This window comes from Lampetra planeri, chromosome 39 (assembly GCF_965212315.1).
Source record: "Lampetra planeri chromosome 39, kcLamPlan1.2.h2, whole genome shotgun sequence".
Taxonomy (NCBI): domain Eukaryota; kingdom Metazoa; phylum Chordata; class Hyperoartia; order Petromyzontiformes; family Petromyzontidae; genus Lampetra; species Lampetra planeri.
In genome coordinates this window covers 9,289,216-9,309,124 of record NC_136145.1, presented here as the reverse complement: position 1 = coordinate 9,309,124, position 19,909 = coordinate 9,289,216, and the positions used below count along the sequence as shown (strand labels likewise).

At 52.9% G+C, this 19,909-nt stretch overlaps 1 protein-coding gene across 4 annotated transcripts in view; it reads left to right on the top strand.

Moving 5' to 3' along the window:
• LOC144731603 (intermembrane lipid transfer protein VPS13A-like) overlaps positions 1-19,909 on the top strand; it is a 114,781-nt gene that overhangs the window by 79,279 nt on the left and 15,593 nt on the right. For all 4 annotated transcript variants that reach the window (XM_078612780.1, XM_078612777.1, XM_078612778.1 and 1 more), the window contains 17 exons: positions 2,399-2,529; positions 2,952-3,078; positions 5,572-5,807; positions 6,138-6,291; positions 6,954-7,094; positions 8,247-8,328; positions 8,839-8,908; positions 9,828-9,939; positions 10,802-10,915; positions 11,741-11,892; positions 12,106-12,187; positions 13,607-13,720; positions 15,114-15,189; positions 16,054-16,217; positions 16,968-17,013; positions 17,298-17,421; positions 19,347-19,461. In XM_078612780.1, the coding sequence (XP_078468906.1) occupies positions 2,399-2,529; positions 2,952-3,078; positions 5,572-5,807; positions 6,138-6,291; positions 6,954-7,094; positions 8,247-8,328; positions 8,839-8,908; positions 9,828-9,939; positions 10,802-10,915; positions 11,741-11,892; positions 12,106-12,187; positions 13,607-13,720; positions 15,114-15,189; positions 16,054-16,217; positions 16,968-17,013; positions 17,298-17,421; positions 19,347-19,461 (2,040 nt within the window). The remainder of the gene's footprint in view (positions 1-2,398; positions 2,530-2,951; positions 3,079-5,571; positions 5,808-6,137; positions 6,292-6,953; positions 7,095-8,246; positions 8,329-8,838; positions 8,909-9,827; positions 9,940-10,801; positions 10,916-11,740; positions 11,893-12,105; positions 12,188-13,606; positions 13,721-15,113; positions 15,190-16,053; positions 16,218-16,967; positions 17,014-17,297; positions 17,422-19,346; positions 19,462-19,909) is intronic.

Here is a 19,909-nt window from a genome sequence, read left to right as displayed (position 1 = left end):
TGAGAAGTGAACAATTCCCATGAACAGACATTGAGTCTGTAATAGGCCTGCCCTTGCCGTGTCGGTCATGGGAGTTTGTTTGACCATTCTTCACCGCGCTGGACAGTGCATGGGCCCTACGGTGGTGCGGTTTTAACTCCCTCGCCCGGTATGCAGGAGGTCGTGGGTTCAATGCCGACCCTGACGCCTGCTGTATATTTGGAGTTTGCACGTTCTCCCTGTGGTCATGTGGATCTTTCTCCTCCACATTTAGAATCGACATGCGTATTGGAGTGTTTGGCTGCTATTATAAATTTCCACGTGAATAAGCCACTTCGTTGAGCTATCGTTTTTGATAGCCAGGTCGCTTATGAAAAAGGGCTACAAAGCTCGGTGGGGCCTTACGCTGATAAAATATTAAAATGTAATAGCTTGTAGATCGATGAAGGGGGGTGCCCAAGTCCGGTTCCCACCACTGACATTAGCTGTGGACCAGGAATCGAACTCGGTTCGCCGGGTGCACAGCACGCCAACTACCACGCCAGCACTCCCCGCAGCCCGAAACTTTACCCTGCTGCTTTTGTCCGTGACAAGACAGTGATCGAGACATGAAAGGTGGTGAGGGTCGTTTAGGTTTGTGCAGAAACATTCCCTTAACGTCCAATTGTTAACGATGTCCTCTTGGACCTGTACAGCAATCACAGGGTAACACACTTGGGGCGGAATCGATGTTGCATCTGAAGGGGCGATTGATTTGCTATTGTAACTTTCTGAACCCGTGCCCCTACTGGACATCTGTGGAAAAAGAGCTTCATAGCTCTTCGGATTTCTCCAGGACTCTGATTGGCCCCCCGCGCGTCAGCGTTGGGGATAAATTAACGGGCAGTCCGTTGAGCCGAACGTGCCTCAAGGAAATCGCGCACAGGGTCAAAACGATATAAAACAAATACAATAAACACCCCTAATGGGCTCGTGCGATATTTCAAACCGAATCTTATGCAAGGGTTTATTTTGTCGCTTTGTCGTCAATATGATTTGCATCTTGAAAGCTTCGCCCTTCCCGAAGTGGCGCAGCCGCTGCCGGGTCGGGACAGTCTGGCGTTGGTCGCCGATGCGCTGCCGTGTGAATCGTCTCTGCGTTCGATTCGAGAAAAAATGTGATCAAATATGGGCGAGGTTTTGCATTTGAGGGTGAAGGTTTTTTTTCTCCAAGTATCGAGTGTTTATTTTTTACTAGGTGAGAGCTCAAGAGGTCAGGATGAGCCTGCCATTGCGAGAGTGACCTCGTCACTAAAAAGACAGAAGCAATCAAATAATAAGAAACAGTAGAATTGCGAGGCAAAGAGAAATCGGAGTAACAACCACCAAATAGGAATTCCAGGCATCTGTCACTAACACTCTGGTCTTAAAAAGAAATATATGTTTGGTAACATTTTGGGGCTATGGGCCTTCTTCATAGCACATAAATAAAATATATCAACATATATTATTTATGTGCCATGAAGAAGGTCCGTTGCCCAAAACGTCACCTATTATATTTATTTCTCCTCTTGAGGTCACATACAGCGTTGTGATGGACGGGTTGAGTTTTTTTACTTGTGCTTGTGCACCACTCCTAGCGCAGCAGCAGAAGTGGCATCGCCGAATAATGTTTTTCAAATATTATTTAGAGCCAAAGCAACAACGCTGGGTGGCTGTACGGTGATTAATGTTGCATACAGCCAAGTGTAAGATGTACAAACAAAAGTAATGTGCATTTTGAATTGTAAATCACTTTATTTTCGTCTGGTGTTGGATTTTATCAAATATCTACCAAGAGTGGATTTGTAGTGATTCCCGTGATGGAAAGATGTATATTGTAAGTGTCTGGGCGGCTCGAGCATTGGAATATTGAGCTAAGGGGGGGCCCGGGTTGGAATCCGTGTTGTGGCCACCCGTGATTGAATTGGGTTTTCTCGTTTAGCGAGTCGATTGTCTAAGCTTGCTCACCATCGGGAACTGCACAAAAAAAAGCCCCATTATATTTGTCACTCCCATTTGGCAGATTCTACTTAAAATAAAATAAAAATAATTAATCAAATGGTAATGGACTGCCATCTCTAGAGAAAGACATGTAGCAAAGTGCACCCCTAGTGTGGATAAGAGGTCACTTGAAGGGATGTCAAAACTAGTTCCGTCATAGCAAGTTCTGCGAATGCATTGCCCAGCCAAGAGTTGCGCGTTGACACTTTGTCTCATCAGCTGACAACAAAATGATTGATTACAAATTGAGGAAGGAGACAGTTTAAAAATAATAATTTCACCCAGTGAAGGTGTACTGGTGAAACACGGACCAGAGTAGAGATCCGAATCGCAGGGGGACTAGCTGGCCTAACGCCTCCGGGCACGTCGTCCGTCTGCCCCCCCCCCCACCACGCAGTACGTGGGCTTGGTGATGGACGTGAGCCTGGGCGAGCACTCCACCGTCATCTCCTTCGCCGACTACTTTGAGGGTTCCGCGCCGGTGCACCTTGTCAACCACTCGCACGAGGTCGTTGCCTACATGCAGAGGTACCGCTCACCCCCCCCCCCCCCACCCACAACCACGCACAACGGGGATTTGTTATTTTTGTTTTGTTTAAACCAGTGGAAGGATTCGGCTCACATGGTATTCAGCAAAAGTTTATTTATTGATGACCGACAGGCAATGCCACCGGTCATGCAGCAGGTAACACACGCCTTCGGCACTCCGCGCTCCCCTCTCTTCTCTCACTGTCCACCGTTATCCACTGGTCTGCGTTCGTCAACGCAGTCAATCATTGCCCTCGGGCTTTGCTGCAGATGGTGTTGATGGTGCTGATAGCGGAGGTGGTAGTTTTGCTGCCGATAATGATGAAAATGGAAGTGGTGCTGCTGTTGATGATGATGCTGATTACATTGCTGCCGGTGATGTTGACAATTCGTGGTGATCGTGGTGGTGGCGGTGGTGGCAGCGACTCAAATGACGAGCGCACGCTGCAGCCTGGGCAGAGTGTGCTCTACACGTGGAGCGACCCCTGCCGCAAGCGCCACCTGCGCTGGACCTGCTGCGACCAGAGCTACGAGCTCGACCTGCTGAAGGTGCCCGCCCCGCACCGACGGACGCACGGCTCCCGCACCCACCTCGCTACCTCCCTCGCTGGCGACGGCCGTGTCCTCTCCCTGGCTCCCCTCGGCTGTTCTTGCCAGAAGTTTCAGCTCGATGGCTTGTTATCACCAAATGCCTTTGCTCGGAAAATGTACCAAAACTTCATCAATAGCACTGCCCTAAAATGAGAATGTAAATTTTAACAGGTGACATTGCAGACCTTCATTGTAACAGAGAGAGAAATATAAAGGCCTTGAGAGATTGCCCTTAATGTCACCTCTTGCGTATTTTTGTCCCTCTGAAAAATAGTGGCTGCAGCCAATCGGCATCTCTGAGGCATGTGACTTTGCCGACAATGGCAGCGTCTACAAATCAGCACACTGGGGAGATAGAGGCGGCCAGGCGCGGTGCTGGTGAAACACCGTGCCCTCGTGCCATGGTGCTGGCTCGTTGAACGAGTTGTTGAGCCAGGCTGGGCCAGGACTGTGCAAGGACACAGCGCCCAGGGTAACCAGAGGGCACAGGCTTAGATATTTATTGACTTGTCGCTCTAACAACAAACAACCACTTGTGTTTAACAACGTGTCATAAAAAGAACAACAAAATACGTTTAATTAAAAAGAAGAATTCAATTGACATTTTAAAACTTTACACCTTATCAGTCACTCTCATACTGTCTGGGATACTTCGGAGCAGAGGTGCCCTTACACGACTCATCTGGCAGGCCAGCATGGTACCTTGCTCACTGTGTCATATATATTTATACACACGTGTGTTTAAATGCCCATGTCAGAGCAATGAGCAATGAGCCGGCACCACCGAGATACTGGGTTTGATTCTGAGCTGCAGCCCACGTGAAAGGCGTTGTTCCCAAGTGTGGTGAATTGATGGCCTCAGCCCGGTCGCGTATATATCTGCACGTAAAATTAAATCGCCTAATCGCTTTTTAATGTAAGACCGCTCCAGCCCAGCTGCGATTGCTGAGATTAATTTTAAAAATAATTTTGACCTTGAGCGATATAAGAGAACTACAACCGAGGGCATTTAATGACTCTCCCATTCCCCCCCCCTCTCCTCCGCCGGTGCCAGGTGTTATCCTGGCTCGGCTGAGCCGCGCGTTTGTCAATACAGTGCCTCTCCCGCGCGAAGAGGTGAGGAGCTCATTATGAGCCCCGCTAATCTATCTGAAGACGCGGGCAGCCAAGCCCAGCTGGGCTGCGCTCCTAATTACAATTGGCTGTTTTTGTATTCGAAAAAAGGCGCTAAAGGTGCAGCCCTGCAATTGCTTTCTCATGCCACTGCTGGCCAAGGGGGGGGCCTCCACTAGAAGGAGCTCAAGAAAGCCCCATCTTCTCTGCACGGTATTTTGCCCAGCCCCTTCAACGCTGGTCAGACCGCCCTGGAAGGCGCGGGAGCACCCACGCATTTTCCCACAGCGCTCGACCTGCCGATCGAATAACTGCGGCGCACGAGTTTTTACTGCGGGTAGACGTGGGCGCGGAGGAGAGGGGACTTAAGAAACGTGCCCCATTGTTTCACGCTAGGGGAGATGGGATCGAACTGGTGAGCGTAAACTATCACAGCACAGCAGCATTACGTTTGGTTTTGGATTGATAGAGCATCTTAATGCAACCGAATCTGATGACGTTGTAGGACTAAAAGGTGTTGCTGCAGTAGTGACACTCTTGGCTTACTGGGTTCGAATCCTGATTCAAACGTCTTTGTGTTTGTGAATGTATACGTTGTGTGCCCCCTTCTCGGCATGGGTTTCCTCTAGGTGTTTTGGATTCCTCTCAGAGAAAATAATAATAATATTGGTATTGGCCAAAAAATCCCAATGCAGAATTCTCCTGAGAGTCTTTGGACTCTTTGTGGCTCTTCTAGCTAATTAAGTAATTATTGTTATTAATATGAAAGACCGTATGGGTTGAAAGACCGTGTAGAATAGTAGGGGGTAGACATCACAGGGACCAGTGGGACAACGAGCATCTTTGAGCAGACAAAAAAAGAATTTGCGTCGTTGTGGAGAATATATACAGAACGATAACCAAACGCACCATCCCATATTTGTCTCTGCGCATAATTTTTTTAAAGTTTGATTTATTTTTGCATCCCGTCAGCGAAACGGCTGTCGAGGTGCGCATTTTAAAGCCGGCCCGACTCTGGTTGGCATTTGAACACTGGATATTAAACCCGGTCCAGAGTTTGCTCCAATTAAACCGATGTTGCTGAAGAAATTCTCTTCCGAGACGGCCGTGTGGCTGATGGTATTTTTAAAGAAACTAAAAAACGTATTTGTTTTATGGAGAGACAAATATGGGAAGGGGGTGTGTTGTCTGATAATTTTTGTTACTTTTTTTTCAGCAAGGATCAGCTCGTCGGTTGTGTAGATATCCAAGGTGGAGGTAGGCGAATTCCTGACCCGAATGTGGGGGAGGCAGCTTGACCCAATGACCTTCCCCATCTGCGCCCTCCTCTCGCCCCAGGACGATGCCGGGAAGGTGGAGATTGGTGAGGAGCTGCGCGTGTCGTGGGCTTGCTTCCTGGACGGCCTGCAGCGTTGCCTGCTCTTCACGGCGGACGTGGAGGTGGTGGCGCGGGCGCAGGACGCCCCGCTGGTGGAGCGCGCGCGCTCCCGCATCGCGCTCTCGCTGCAGGCGCTCGGGCTCTCACTCGTCAACGACGCCGCCAAGCAGGAGATCTCCTTCATCGGCATCACCAGGTTGGGAGGGCGATGAGGCCGGCGCCACTCGCCGATGGGCGTGTCCGCGAGGGTCGCGGCCGAGGGCGCAGCAAAAATGTATTTGAAAAGTTATTTCGCCGGTTTGTGAAATTGTGGTAAAACGGAACATCGCCACAGTTGTGAGAGTCCGCGTGAGGATCTCGGTTCAGGGAAGTGAATTTACGTGGTGCTTAAACGTCACAGCATCTCATAGAAACTATTACGCAAATCATTCACTGGGGGAAGGGGAAGGAAAAAAAAACACACGTAACCGCAAACTCGCTCACCGCTGCGCCCGTTCTCTCGTTGCACGCTCGCTGCTGGCGCCAGCTCGGGCGTTGTGTGGGAGGAGAAGCCCAAGCGGCGCTGGAAGATGATGAGCGGCAAGCTGAGCGCGCTGCTGGAGGAGCGCTATGTCAAGTTCGCGTTGTCCGACGGCAGCGCGGAGGCGCACGGGCGCGTGCGCATCGACTCGGACATCGAGGCATGATGCGTCGCTCGCCGCGCGTGCAGTGCTTCCGCCACCGCCATCATTCCACCCCCGCGGTTCACGCTCGGCGTCGTCTTCGAACACCACGTGATCGCAGACGCGGCACCGGCACAACGATCGCTGTTGTTGCAACCCCCGCGGTTAATGCTTAAAGAGGGTTGCCGCATCGCGCGCTTTCAGATGTGCTTCTTCGGCCGTCTGGAACGCTCTTCCGATATTAGGAAGCCACTGGAGCTATGTACTTTAAATCTCGATGGAAACTAATTTCTTTAGAACTGCTTTTTGTGTTTCGTTTGTTGTCCTTACCTCGTACCTTCGATTAGCACGGTTGGTTATTTACGCTGCGAAAAAACTTAAACGTACATATATACATTGGCATTGGCAAGTGCCGTAGTTTGAGCATTGGGGAGTCTTTGACTTTTGAACTTAGTTTTCTTTTAAATAATTAGTTGTCGTTTTTTTAGATTGCACGTTCTCTCCACCCCCGCGATCTTCTATAACCGCCGCCACTGCTGACTGTCTTGGGCTGCGATCGTCCTTGTAACCGAGCTGCTCAGCTCAGTGGGGCCTTGCCAGTTTCAGATAATGAAGTCTTGAGCCTGCGAACTTGAAGTGTGGACGTAATGGCTGTGCCCTGCGTCTGTGCGGCAATGCAGGTGGACTTCACCAGCTCTCCCATGATGCTGCTGGCTCCCAACCAGAGGGCAATTCGCCGCCACTTCCTGCCCGGCGTGCGCGTGGAGTACACGACCTGGCCGCACCAGACGAGCCTGCGGGCGCGCATCAACCGCATACAGGTGGGGGGGGGGGGGCCCGTGTAGCACGCACGCTCACTCGTGTACGCCGTACAAAAGTACAAAGACAAAAATCCCCTATACAGCGTTCACTAACTATTGGGGCAAGTGCTATTAGTGAGCACCAATGAAGGCCGGCACGTCACGAGGCAGTTGGTGAACAGCACCACGCCCGGCTGCCCTTTTCTCCCCAGTGGAGGTGTTTACACACTGCACCAGGTACTCATTTGAGACTGAGTCGACGTCGAGGAGGCCCAGGACTGGTTCAGATAATTGTCACTGGGAATCGAACTCGGGTCGCCGGGTTCGTCACGCAGCCCGCTAACCGCTACCCTGCCGCTCACCATATACATACTCTGTACATAACGACAACACCCGCCATTCTCCACTAAGTGGCGGTGACGTCGCCACGACGCCTGTGCCAGGCCAGGTGCACTTTGAGGATACGTGAAGTGTCGAAGGCTATACACGCATACACACACACAAACTTTTAAGGCTTGTTCTTGCTAACAAAGCTTCAAACTTTGTCAGGCGGCCCAGAACAACACACCCGACATATATCTACGTATGTTTCCACGAAATAAGAAGTTAACGCTTATGTTTTTGAAGCCAATATTTTATTGTGTGCAACTATGGTGAGATATGAAATACCTTGCCTGGTATACAAGAGGTTGTGGGTTCGATCCCAACCGTGACGCCTGTATATTTTGAGTTTGCATGCTCTCCCCGCGGTCGCATAGATTTTTCTCCGGGTCCTCTGGTTTTTCCCTGCACATTTAGAATCAACATGCGTTTAGAGTATTTGTCCACGTGATGATGATAAGCCATTTTGTTGAGCTATAATTTGTGATAGCCAGGTTGCTTTTGAAAAAGAGCGGTATAGCCCAGTGGGCCTTACCTGGTAAAATAAAACTAGTTTATCGTTTAGTTTTAACGACGTGCCAATGGTTATAGGTTCAGCTCACGGCAGGTGCGTTGGTGAGCAATTCTCGCAGCCAACTTTCGCAGTTAAAGACGACGTTTTGCTTGAAGCTTGCATTTGCAGGAGGTCTGAATAGATTGAATTCTGCGTAGGAACCGTTTGCTGTGTTGAGTTGAGTTGCTTCCCTTGAGTGTTTTTACTTTTTGCTTCGACCCGACCACGACGACGCTTAGATCGACTCGCAGATGCCGGGCTCCGTGTTCCCCGTCGTCTTCCACCCCGTGCCACCCCCCAAGTCCATCGCCGCTGACTCCGGTACGAACACAAAGACAAAGATCCCTCTGTAGCCTTTTTCATAGGATGGTGGGGCAAGTGCTGTTAGCAAGCACCTATGAATGCCAGAATGGCACACGAGAGGGGGTGGGTAGCCAGCACCACGCCCAGCACCTTCGTCTCTCCAATGTTGATGTTTTTACACACAGCACCAGGTGCTCATTTTAAGGCTGAGTCGGTTCAGATAATCGGACCGGTTCAGATAATCGTAACTGGTGTTGGCCGTGAGAGGAAATCACACTTGGATCACCGGGTTCGCAGTGTAGCACACTAACTGCTGGCACTGCCGCTCCCCACTCCTGTACGAACAACAACAACAACCGTCTTTCGCCACTAAGTGGCGGTGACGTCACCACACGCGTTGGCACGTGCGCTCGCTCGCTCGCCAGCGACACGGCACGCAGGCGGCGAACGGGTTTGTGCGTCTCGCTTGTGCTCACGGAGCGTGTGTGACGTGCGCGCGTGTGGCACGTGCGGTTGTGCGTGGTGCAGAGCCCAAGCCGCTCGTGGACGTGAGCATCGTGACGAGAGTCGGGGAGCACAGCAAGATCACCCAGATCAAGTGAGGCACACGCGGGCCATTTTCCATAACTCTATTCATTATTATTGTCTCTTAACAACAATAATCACGAGGATAATTACAATGTAAAGCCACGTGTTAGTGCTTTGCTGGATGGAAACCCCCCCTCCATGCCACATTAGCCGTGAGGATGTTTCACCACAATTGACCACGCGAGTCAGTCCGGGTTGGTGACGGTGCGGTGCCTCGAGGTGGGCATTACGGTGGCGCTTCGTAGACCCAATTCACATATCGCTCCGGGAATCGAACTCGGGTCTGCCAGGATCAGAGTGCAGTGTGCCCAACCCCCATGGTGCCGTTCCCCACCCCTTAGTCTCTCGGGCTCTGGTGGCGTGGAATCCTATTTCATTACCGAGAGCCAAGAGGGCTTTCAAATGCCTGCCGCTAATGCCGCAGCGTCCTCGAGTAATGATGTAGTGCGAAGCATAATTTGGTCTCGCCGACTGAGCCCGCTAAAGTTAGAAACACAGTGCTGCTGCCGGGTTGGAAATTTTCCCCTCCAGTGCCCAATGAGTGCGGCTCCGATGCACGTGCGGTGACAGAAGCGAATGTCGTTTGTTGGCCGTTTCGCACGTACGCCTCATGTGGCCGCGGGGCGTATGAAGTCAGTTTAATGAGCGTCATACAGTACAGTGACCCACACGGGCTGTAGGTCCTCGCCACCGTTGCTATCAGCAGCAGGAGTTCCCACCCACCGGTGGTCCGCAAAGCCATGGGAAGCGGTCCGCGCAACTTTTGCCCACACGTTTGTTTCACGAAACACCAGATGTCCTTTTTCTGCACGGTGGGCCACAAAACACGGCGTGATGACTGACGTTGAACCGGGGTTTCCGCCGCTCTGAGCCGTTCTCCATCCGATTTTCCGCGTGGCTTTCAAGTCCCGTCGTGTCTCCCGTGGCAGGTACTTCAAGGTCCTCATTCAAGAGATGGCCCTCAAGGCAGACATGGGCTTCCTGGGAGCCCTGCTGGAGCTCGTGACCGCCGACAGCACGCTGGCCTCCGAGGGCATGCTGGTAGCGCCACACGCTCGGGGGCACGGCCAGGGCAAGCGCGGGGGCAGGGTCGCACGGTGGCGGCGGGGTCGTTTGCTTTAACGGCGCTCGTTAGCCTCGCGGCGCTCGTTAATTGTTAATCGAGCGGAGCTCGTTAAATTCACGACGCTCGAGAAACCCGTGAGTCGTTAATTTGGCGGCGTGGGTGAAATGAACAACGCAAGTGACGTCCGCGACGCTTGTTAAGTTCACGAGCGCGCATTAAGCACAACCCTCCACGCGTGTTTAAATTAACGTTAACGAGTCGCTCGGAAAGAAACAACGTGAAATCCAAGGTTCTCAATTGGGCAGTAAACAATGTTAAATGAAGCATGGGTTATTTACTTATTTACGACAAATGTAAAAATTACCCAAATAGTTCAGCGTCTGACATTCACCCAACCACCTCCCGCCCCTGCAGCCCCCCCGGTGTTGTGATGATTTGCCGCGATTCGGGATGGCGATTCAGGATTTGATTTCCGAATCAAACAAAAATGTTCTATACTTCTTTCGGTAAAGTCACGTAGGTATAAAATAAAATGTTCTCTTCTCAACTATTTGTGGCCGCAATAGTGGCGGTGTTGCCGGGTAATGATTGCGATGTTTCTGTTGTTGACAGTTGGTATTGTTGCTACTGGTGGTTGTGTTGCTGCTGACGATTGCAATGCTGCTGCTGACGGTAGCGATGTTGCTCCCGGTGATTGTGATTGTGTTGCTGGTGCTAATGGCGCTGCTGCTGATGACGATGAGGGTTGATCCTGACACGTTCCGCCGTGACGACAGCGATGATGATGACGACGGTGGTAACCGCTCGACGTCTCCCGGCTGCCGTGTGCGTGCGAAGGTGAAGCTGTTTGAGGACGACCTGAAGGCGCTGGAGGATTGTGCGCTGGAGGCGACAGCTGCTGACACGTCGGCCGTGAGCTTCTACGAGGACCTGCACATCTCCCCACTCAAGGCACGCACCTCCGCGCCGTCGACGCACTTGCTCGCTCTCCCTCGCCAGTTTTATCGATGCCCAACTAAGCTTGAACGCGTTCGCTGTCTGTCTGTCTGTCTGTGTCAGTCCGTGCGTCTGTCTTGTATCGGAGCGAGGGGGGGGGTCACAAAAGCGCTGTTAAAGATTATCCAACGTGACGTGAATTTTGTTGGAAGGTCGCTTTGCTCTTCACGACTTGCCCTGGAGAACAGCCGCAAGGTGGTTCAAGGGGTTTGTCTGAAATTTTGCCGATAAAAAGGGTTATTCTTAGCGGTCAAGGTGATGGAGTCATTACTGATATTTAGACACTTCTGTGGTGAGGCAGGCAGAGGGAAGAGAGTAGAAGGATTAACTGACTCTAGATTTGAAGCTTTCGTGACTGCAAGGATTCATACTCTTAGGTTTTTTCGGTCAAGTCACGTAGGTAAAAAATAATAAGAATAAAATAAAATAATAATACATTAAAATAACTAAATTCAATCACGACGTTTCGGAGGCAACACAAGTCTCCGTCTTCAGGTGGGACCATCACAGCTAGATTTTACTGATGTTAGAGTATGGCGTTAGGTGGTCTAACTAATGACTCCACACTCGGAACTGTGGTGCAGTCTATCAACTATGAAGTCGGTCGGTCCTTCTACCCTCTGCCTTGAAACGGGGCCCATTACCCAGAATGCCAGCCTCTTCTACGTGTATTTTCCTCTTGCATTTCCGCGGTTTTCGACGAACGCAGCGGCTTTCGTCGCTAGCGCGGTCTTCATCGCCGTTTTTGTTCGATCTTCCCGCACCCTCTGCCGGCCACAGATCCACCTGAGCTTCTCGCTGAGCGCCGGCGGGTCGCAGGACGGCACCGTCTTCCCGGGGGGTCAGGCCGAGCAGGGCCCCTTGAGGACCCTCAACTCGTTCCTGCAGGGCATCGGAGCGACGCTCACCGACCTGCAGGACGTCGTGTTCAGGTGCGTGCTCGCACGGGGTCGGGGGTCGGGGAGCCGCGTAGCGACGCGACCCGTTCGCCGGTTGCGATCCTCCACCCAGAGCCCCGATCCCAGAGTTCGACCTCGGCCGCCTCCAGGTGCCGGTCGCCGTTTCTTTCTGCGAGTGTCTTTGGTGGTGAGCTTCTCACTTCTGATGCTGTGATGCTAACGGTGGTGGTGATGTCGGGCCCCCAGGCTGGCTTTCTTCGAGGTGAATCACAAGTTCTACACCGGCAGTCAGCTCACCGCCGAGGCAACGCGGCACTACACCAAGCAGGTGAGCAGTCCTCCTGCTGCTGCTCGTGTCCTGTCACCGCAGCCGCCAAGGATTTTCTCCAGTTGTCGGGCACTTGATATGTCGAGCAGGCTAGTCGTAGATAGGCCGTGGCTCGTGATGTGACCCGCTGTGGGTGTCGCTCTGGTCAGGTCCTCCGTGGTGCAAGGCTCAGACCAATTGATGCCCCACGGTCTGTATTTCACCACACTCTCAAGGGTCAGGGTCGTTTGAGTTACCCCACTTCAGGATGTTGACTTTTGACCTCCCTTTGCTATGTGGGTGAGTGAGTGAGTGGGTGAGTGAGTAGGTGAGTAAGTGAGTGAGTGGTTTAGCAAATAAGTTGGTGGGTGTGTAACTGAGTGGGTAGGTGAATGAGTGAGTGGGCACAGTGAATAAATTGCTGTGTGAGTGTCTAAGTGAGTGGGTGGGTGAAAAGGTGGGTAGGTGTGTGAGTGAATGGGTGGGTGAATGAGTACGTGAGTGATTAAGTGGGTGAGTGAGTGAGTGGTTGATTGGAGCTGAGTGGACTTGCCAATCACTGGTAGCAGTGGTGTCAAGATCGGCCTCCTGTCAGTGGGCCTTCAACACTTCACATGACCTTAAAGTGCACATAGCCTGTTACAAGCGCCGTGGTGACGTAACCGCACTTAATGGCGAATGGTGGCTGTTATTGAGTGAATAAGTGTGTGGGTGTTTGAGTGAGTAGGTGGGTGGGTGTGTGAGTGAGTAGGTTGGTGAGGGTGTGAAGGGCTCCTCCTCTTGTGTCATACCAACACAGTAATAGGTTTTTTTTTCCAGTTTGTGGCACACAATATGGTCGAGCAGTGGAAAGACATGGGCCTACGATATGTCCCGGTGTGTAGCCCTCTGTCAGGCTCTCTAGAGTAGCCGCAAGGTGCAGTGGTGGCACTGGCCACACGCAGAGACACGCGTCAACACGGACGCATGAGCGGCGTCCCCTTGCCGTCGTGCTGGGCACTTCTCGCGGTCGATCTCGCGCCAGGAATCAATATGAAACTCGTGGAGTCGAATGCGGTGTCGTTGGAATCGTAGGAACGGCTCTTGCGGTTTTGTTTTTGTGGTGAATCGCCGAAGCGTACAGCCGCTGGTGACCCCTTGGAATTTCCGCTCGCTTCCGATATATTTGGACCGGAGTTTTGTCAGAATTGGCAGAGAAACGATCAGGAACGCTGTGGACAAATCCGAGCCTGCCAAAATCGTCCCTCCCAATTCAGTTAAAATTCCATTCCAACATTCCCATCGTGGGCACAACCTCCCCCCGTCGCGTGCCGGCTGCCTCGCCCCCCTCGCCCCATGCTGGCCTTCAAACAAGTCTAACAGCACTTGGCCCCCGACAGTCTGGACGACTAAAGGGAGAGGGCCCCTTGTTCTCTGCGTCCGTGTGTGGTGCCCGCGCAGGCGTTGCAGCAGATGTACAAGGTGGTGCTGGGCCTGGACGTGCTGGGAAACCCATTCGGACTGATCCACGGTCTCTCCGAGGGGGTCGAGGCGTTCTTCTACGAGCCGTATCAGGTGAGCTCGCGCCCATCGGTGTATCCCCCTGCCTCCCCTTCCGTACCCACCCCCCCAGTACCCTGCCCAATATGCCTGTTGTTATAAGCATCAGATATGGTGCAGGTCGCAGCTGCCCCCTCTTCTTCTATCGTACGGTGGGGAGTCGAGCAGCAACAGCCTCGATGTGTTCACGTGGACGTTGAGGCTGACGCACGCGCGTGAGCCAGTGTGCACCACGGCTTCCCGAGCGGCCTGGTTTTATTTAGCAAGTGCTTCTATGCGGTGACTTTAACACAGTTAGAGCACCAGATACACAAAGGAAATAATTCATGAAATAAGTAGATATGTCTGCCAATGTTATATTTGTGCGAGTGGACGTCAGCCCCACGTAGCCACAGAGCCATGTGACAGCCTCCTCCTCCAGCACGTGCAGGGTAACAACAACAACAACACCACTAACAACAACAACACCACTAACAACAACAACACCACCCAGTACGCCCGGCGGCACGGCCTGACAGCGGCCTGGTGAACACCTGAAACACTGCCGGGCGGGCAAATGATCGTGGTTCAAATCCTGGCTTGGGGTCAATTCAGCCCATCATTTACCACCCCCCAGGTGTATAAAATAAGTGCCACTCTGTTGGAAAGTCAAGACTAGTCGTGTGTGGATAGACTCGCCACTCCCATATGAACGTGAATATTTACACCATCGGCTGAGAACCAGGGGTGGAGATGAGCACTTCTTTCTGAATAACCAGCATTGTACGTCCATGCTATTTATGAGTCGCCAAGATCACATTGCGAATGCACACCAAGGTATTGGGCAAACTATCCGCAGGCATTGGGCGCCACGGTGGAGAGATGTTAACTACCTCGCCTGGTATACAGGTAGCCGTGGGTTCCATCCCAACCCTGACACCTGCTTTATATTTGGAGTTTGCATGTTCTTCCCGCGGTTGCATGGATTTTTCTCTGGGTCCTCCGCTTTTTCCTTCCACATTCAGAAACATGCGTTTTAGATTATTTTGCTGCGATAAGTTTCCACATGATACGCCACTTTGTTGAGCTATTATTTGTGGCCAGGTCGCTTCTAAAAACAGCGATAAAGCTCAGTGGACCTTACCTGGTAAAATAAAAATTTTAAATGTATTAGTTTCGTTTATCCTTAGTTTATCCCAATGCACGACCCTCCTGAGTCTCGTGAGACTCACTCAGGGACCCTTTTCTGGCTAAATCATTGGCATGGTGCGGATTGACACCACTGTCCAATGCTCTTGCCGTGCTACGTTTTGCGAGCTCCGTTTCGATAAATCGCTCCGCTTCGATAAATCGCTCCGTGATGGATTTGGGAGACGCAGCCACAGACGTCACCTCCGTGCTTTCCCCTCCCCTTGCTCCGGCACTGCAGGGAGCTGTCCAGGGGCCTGAGGAGTTCGTTGAGGGCATGGCGTTGGGGATGAAGTCCCTCTTCGGACACACCGTGGGTACGTGTGGTTTAGCGCTGTGGTTCCAAAACGCGCGTTCCGCGCACCGCTGGATGGTCTGCAAGTCCTTTGGAGGCGGCCCGCAAGGCCACTGCACATGACGATTTTTTTTCACGAAACACGGTGGTCCCCAACAAAACAGTGTCGAGGGTTAACAGTGAGGCGCGGTGTCCAGGACGGTTACGGACCACTTGGTTCAGAGCAGGGGTCGGCAAACCAGAAAGGATATTTTTTTCAAATTCGTTAAAAAAACGCAATATTTCAAGAGCCGCAATGCGTGCGAATGCGAGAAAGTGGGTCGTTAATAAATAAAGTCACGAAGCAGTCCTTAAAGAGCCGCATCGCAGGTTGCCGACCCCTGGGTTAGAGTCTGCCCCTTGTGGCCCCACCTACAGCACAGCAGCCACCGCGGCCTCTCGTTCCTTGCCCACTTCCTCCCCCCCCCCCTCTAGGTGACTGAGCGCCGCAGTTTATGACCAGCAGGTTAAGTACGATTTAATGAAGATAATCATCGAGCGTGCAGGCAGTGCAACTGCACCGCGGCGCTAAGGCTGGACGGGCCCCGGCACCGGGGCTACCAAGAGGTGGGGGGTGGGATGGTGGGAGGGGGTGGGGAGGGGGGCAGTGGTGAATTTGAAGAGGGAGCAGCCATTTAATGCCCTGCACTAGGACCCCCACCCATGTCATCCACGCACCGCCACTCTTCCCAGACGCTGCAACAACTCGCACTACTGCCGCCCCCCCTCCCCCGCCTTTGACGACGCCGCTGATATGTGTGCGCGCTCACACGTGTACGCGCTCACACGTGTAAGCGCTCACACGTGTAACGCGCTCACACGTGTACCGTGCCCCTGGGGGGGACAGGTGGCGCGGCCGGCATGGTGTCCCGCATCACGGGCACCATGGGCAAGGGCCTGGCGACGATCACCATGGACGAGGAGTACCAGCGCAAGCGGCGTGAGGAGATGAACCAGCAGCCCACGGACCTGAAGGAGGGGTTGGCGCGGGGTGGCAAGGGCCTCCTCAAGGTACGGCGACGGCAAATAAAACAATTTGGGAGAATCCACTCACGTGTGTGGGTCGTGTGACGCTGTCCCAACGCGCGTCTCTCTTCGGGTAGTCGTCAATGAGCAGCATGGAAGCCGCCTGGGTAGCCATCCGGGCAAAATGTACTTGCGTATTCTCATCGGGGTAAAAGAACACGTTTGCATATTTGCTAAATTGTCGATTTTTTTTCTTTCTGGTTTGCATCTCTCAAGTTTCATGCAACCCAGAACTTTTCCCCCACCAGCCAATATATTTGTCCTTGTGGGTGGTGTACGTGCGTGCGTGAGTGAGTGAGTGGTGTCATCGATTGGCAGGCCCAGCGCACAGCAGCGCCGGCAGCAGTAAAGCTGAACCAGTCAAGCTTGCGTTTCAAACACGAACAACTCGTGCGTGTGCGTTTGTGTGCGTGTGTGCGTGTGTGCGTGTGTGCGTGTGTGCATGCGCGCGTGCGTGCGTGCGTGTGTGCGTGTGGTGCGGTAGGGAGGGGTAGGGTAGTGGTTAGCACACCGCACTGTGAAACCACTGATCTGAGTTCCATTCCTGCTCACACTAGCACTGGGGATACAAAGGTGGCCGGATGCGGTACTGGCCACCCACCCCGTCGTGTGCCGTGCCAACCATAATGTTTGCTCGCTAACGGCACTTGCCCGAACATTCTGTTAAAGCAATACAGGGGATATTTGTATTTTTCCTTGTGTACGAGTGTTGTACGAATGTTTCTCTCTCGGCAGGGCGTGATTGGAGGTGTCACGGGTATTATCACCAAACCCATTGAGGGTGAGTCCCCACTGCTTTCTCACAACCAACGCCTGCATCTGCACACTTTTTTCTTAGCTCTATTCCCCGCACTGATTATATCCGCTTGGCGATTATATCAGAGCCGCGGCACTAGACAAAGACTTCTCTCCGAGCGCACGCGCCTAAAAAAAGGAAAGGCGGAAAATAACTCCGGAGGAGCAAGCGCTGAAAAGCATGGCTGAGCGATAGAGCGAGCGACCGAGTGATTGAGCGTGCGAGGCTTCCCTGCCGACATGCGTGTCGCCGCGCCGGGCTGGGTGCAGGTGCAAGGAGCGGCGGGGCGACCGGCTTCCTCAAGGGCGTTGGCAAGGGGCTGGTGGGGGTGGTGGCACGGCCTGCGGGAGGCGTCATCGACATGGCCAGCAGCACAATGGAGGGGATTAAAAGGTGGGACGCACAACAACGACAACAACGACAACAACGACAAAAACAACAACCGGCATTCACCACTAAGTGGCGTTGACATCACCACTGCGCTTGTGCCAGGCTAGGTGCACTTTGAGGCCACGTGATGTATGAAAGGCTAACGGCTGAGTTCACGAGACAGACCCAGTTGCCATGGGATGCACCAGCTGTGCTCCCTACTGTGCCAACCAAACTCACTGCATCAATAATAACATAACACCCTTGCACCGCTCGCCTTTCAGAGACGAACCCCCTGCAAACATCGTTCACACAATACAACCGTTCATAACACACGTGGCGCGTAAATCATATCGGGTGGTGTAATTGACAAATGTGTCGAGTTTTTTATTGATTGTGCTTGTGCACCACTGGCAACGCAGCAGCAGTAGCAGCAGCAGCATCACCCCACGGTTCCGCATCACCACACAGTTTTTATTGTGATAAGCGCGCAGGCCCGGGACAGCCAGGTACAGCACACTGGTGGTTTCAAGGTGGGTGGACGGAAAAAACCCACGGTGGGGAGGACTTTTGGCTCTTTGGAACCATACGTAGGCGGGTTGGGGGGGGGGAAGGCTCGACGCCTCAACCCGTGGAAATCTTCCGTTGGACAGGGGACACGTGGGTGGGATGGAGAAGGCTTATAAATGTGGGGGGCGGAAACGAGGTAACCAACATTTTAAGGGGACACCGGGTGTGGGCGGGAGGGGGGGTGGAAAAAGAACGCGCGATGAACCATACAACGTACACGCAGCATTATGGGTGGGGGTGACAATCTCTCCTCCGTTCTGGGTCCATCTCACATTAACAGACAGGGGGGCATCTACCCCTCCTTTACTCTTATTCAAAGCTCCGCAGGAAGGGGGAGGACCACCTGGCCTCAAATTCCCACTCTTTCCCTTTAAGCCAGGTTTGTTTGGGTTTGATTGCGTAAATATTAACGTGTCGTTAAACCCGCCACCCCCCGACAGCCAATTAATAAGGTCTGTCACGTAAATGGCCGTGTCGGGGAGTGGTGGGTTTAACGACACGTTTATATTTACGCAATATATCCCAAAAAAAAACAAAAACCTCTTATGGATAATATTGGCCGCGAAAGCCTTCGTGTCAAATTTTCCCTCCAAGTTGTGTGGGACAGCTGTTCGGTGCCCGCATGGGCTGGCTGGGTGTTGCGCCATTGTTTCCACGAGGGGGGGGGGGAGTTCATGTTCATATGCAGCGCGTGTTAAACACAGTTACTGACAAAGTTCCAAAACATCAAGTGGCCAGCAACAAACAGCACTGTCGGTTTGATAGATGAATAGCGCGTACACGTTTATTGACTTGAGCAAGGTTATTCTGATCGGGGCTCGGGGAAAGAGGAGATGGGGAGGGGGTTCCTAAGTGGAGCAGCGCGAGGGGAAGAGGCAGAAAAGGAAGTGAGGTGACCTGCAGTGCGGTGAGTGAGCAGTTGAGTGAGTGACTGGGTGATTGATTGAGTGGCTGTGTAAGTGGCCGAGTTGAGTGGATGGGCGAATTGTGTTGTTGCGACCTGCAGTGTGCTGCTTGAATGCAGTGTGGATGAGATGGAGCAGTGGTAGACCCGAGTCCTCAACATGGTGGTGGTGGTGGTGGAGATAAGTAATGGTGGTGCTGATGATGATGATTGTGATGTCAATGTTTGGTAGGCCAAGTCCTCGGCATGGGTGGTGGGGGTTACTTGAGCGTGCTTCTCCATATAACACAACAAGTGTACAAGGGCCGTTCCCGCTTGCCCTGTATGTAAACGGAGGAGCGACGCGGCGCAGGGACGCACGGCGATTGGGCACGCGAAACACGCACGTGCGCGAAACACGCGGGTGCGCGAAACACACGCGCGCTGACGGCGGCGCGCGTCTGTCCTGTGCCGCGTGCGCGGGTGGCGTGTGCAGGCAGGCGGAGGCGTCGGAGACGGTGGAGAAAATGCGCCCGCCGCGCGTCATCCAGGAGGACGGCATCATCCGCCCGTACAGCCGTCGCGAGGGCGAGGGCAGCCAGCTCGTGCAGGTGACGGTCGCGGGGCGCGGGCGTGCGGGCGCGCGGGCGCGCCTCGGCTTGTTCTCGCGGACGTAGCGCCGGCGCTACGTCGCGCCGCGAGCTCTCGGCGAGCGTTTCTTTTTGACGGGGTGGCGCTAACCGTCGAGCGACTCCTCCCGCCTCCTTGTAGGCGGGTCGTGATTTGTCTCAACCGATACCCCACACCCACGGATTTGATTTATTTGTCCTCGTAGTAATAATCAGGAAACTACTTACAACGTGACTTGAGCATCTGGAGGTGCTGTGGAGGGAACAACAACACGGACGAGGCATCGAACAACGGAGATGTAGCCACACAAATTTGGATAAAACATTAAAACCGGTCACGATTAAATTCAAGAGTAGATTCTTTCGTGCTGTTTTAACAGTCTCATTTGTAAAAAAACAATATTGTCTCGTTTCGATAGTTTTGTGCCTG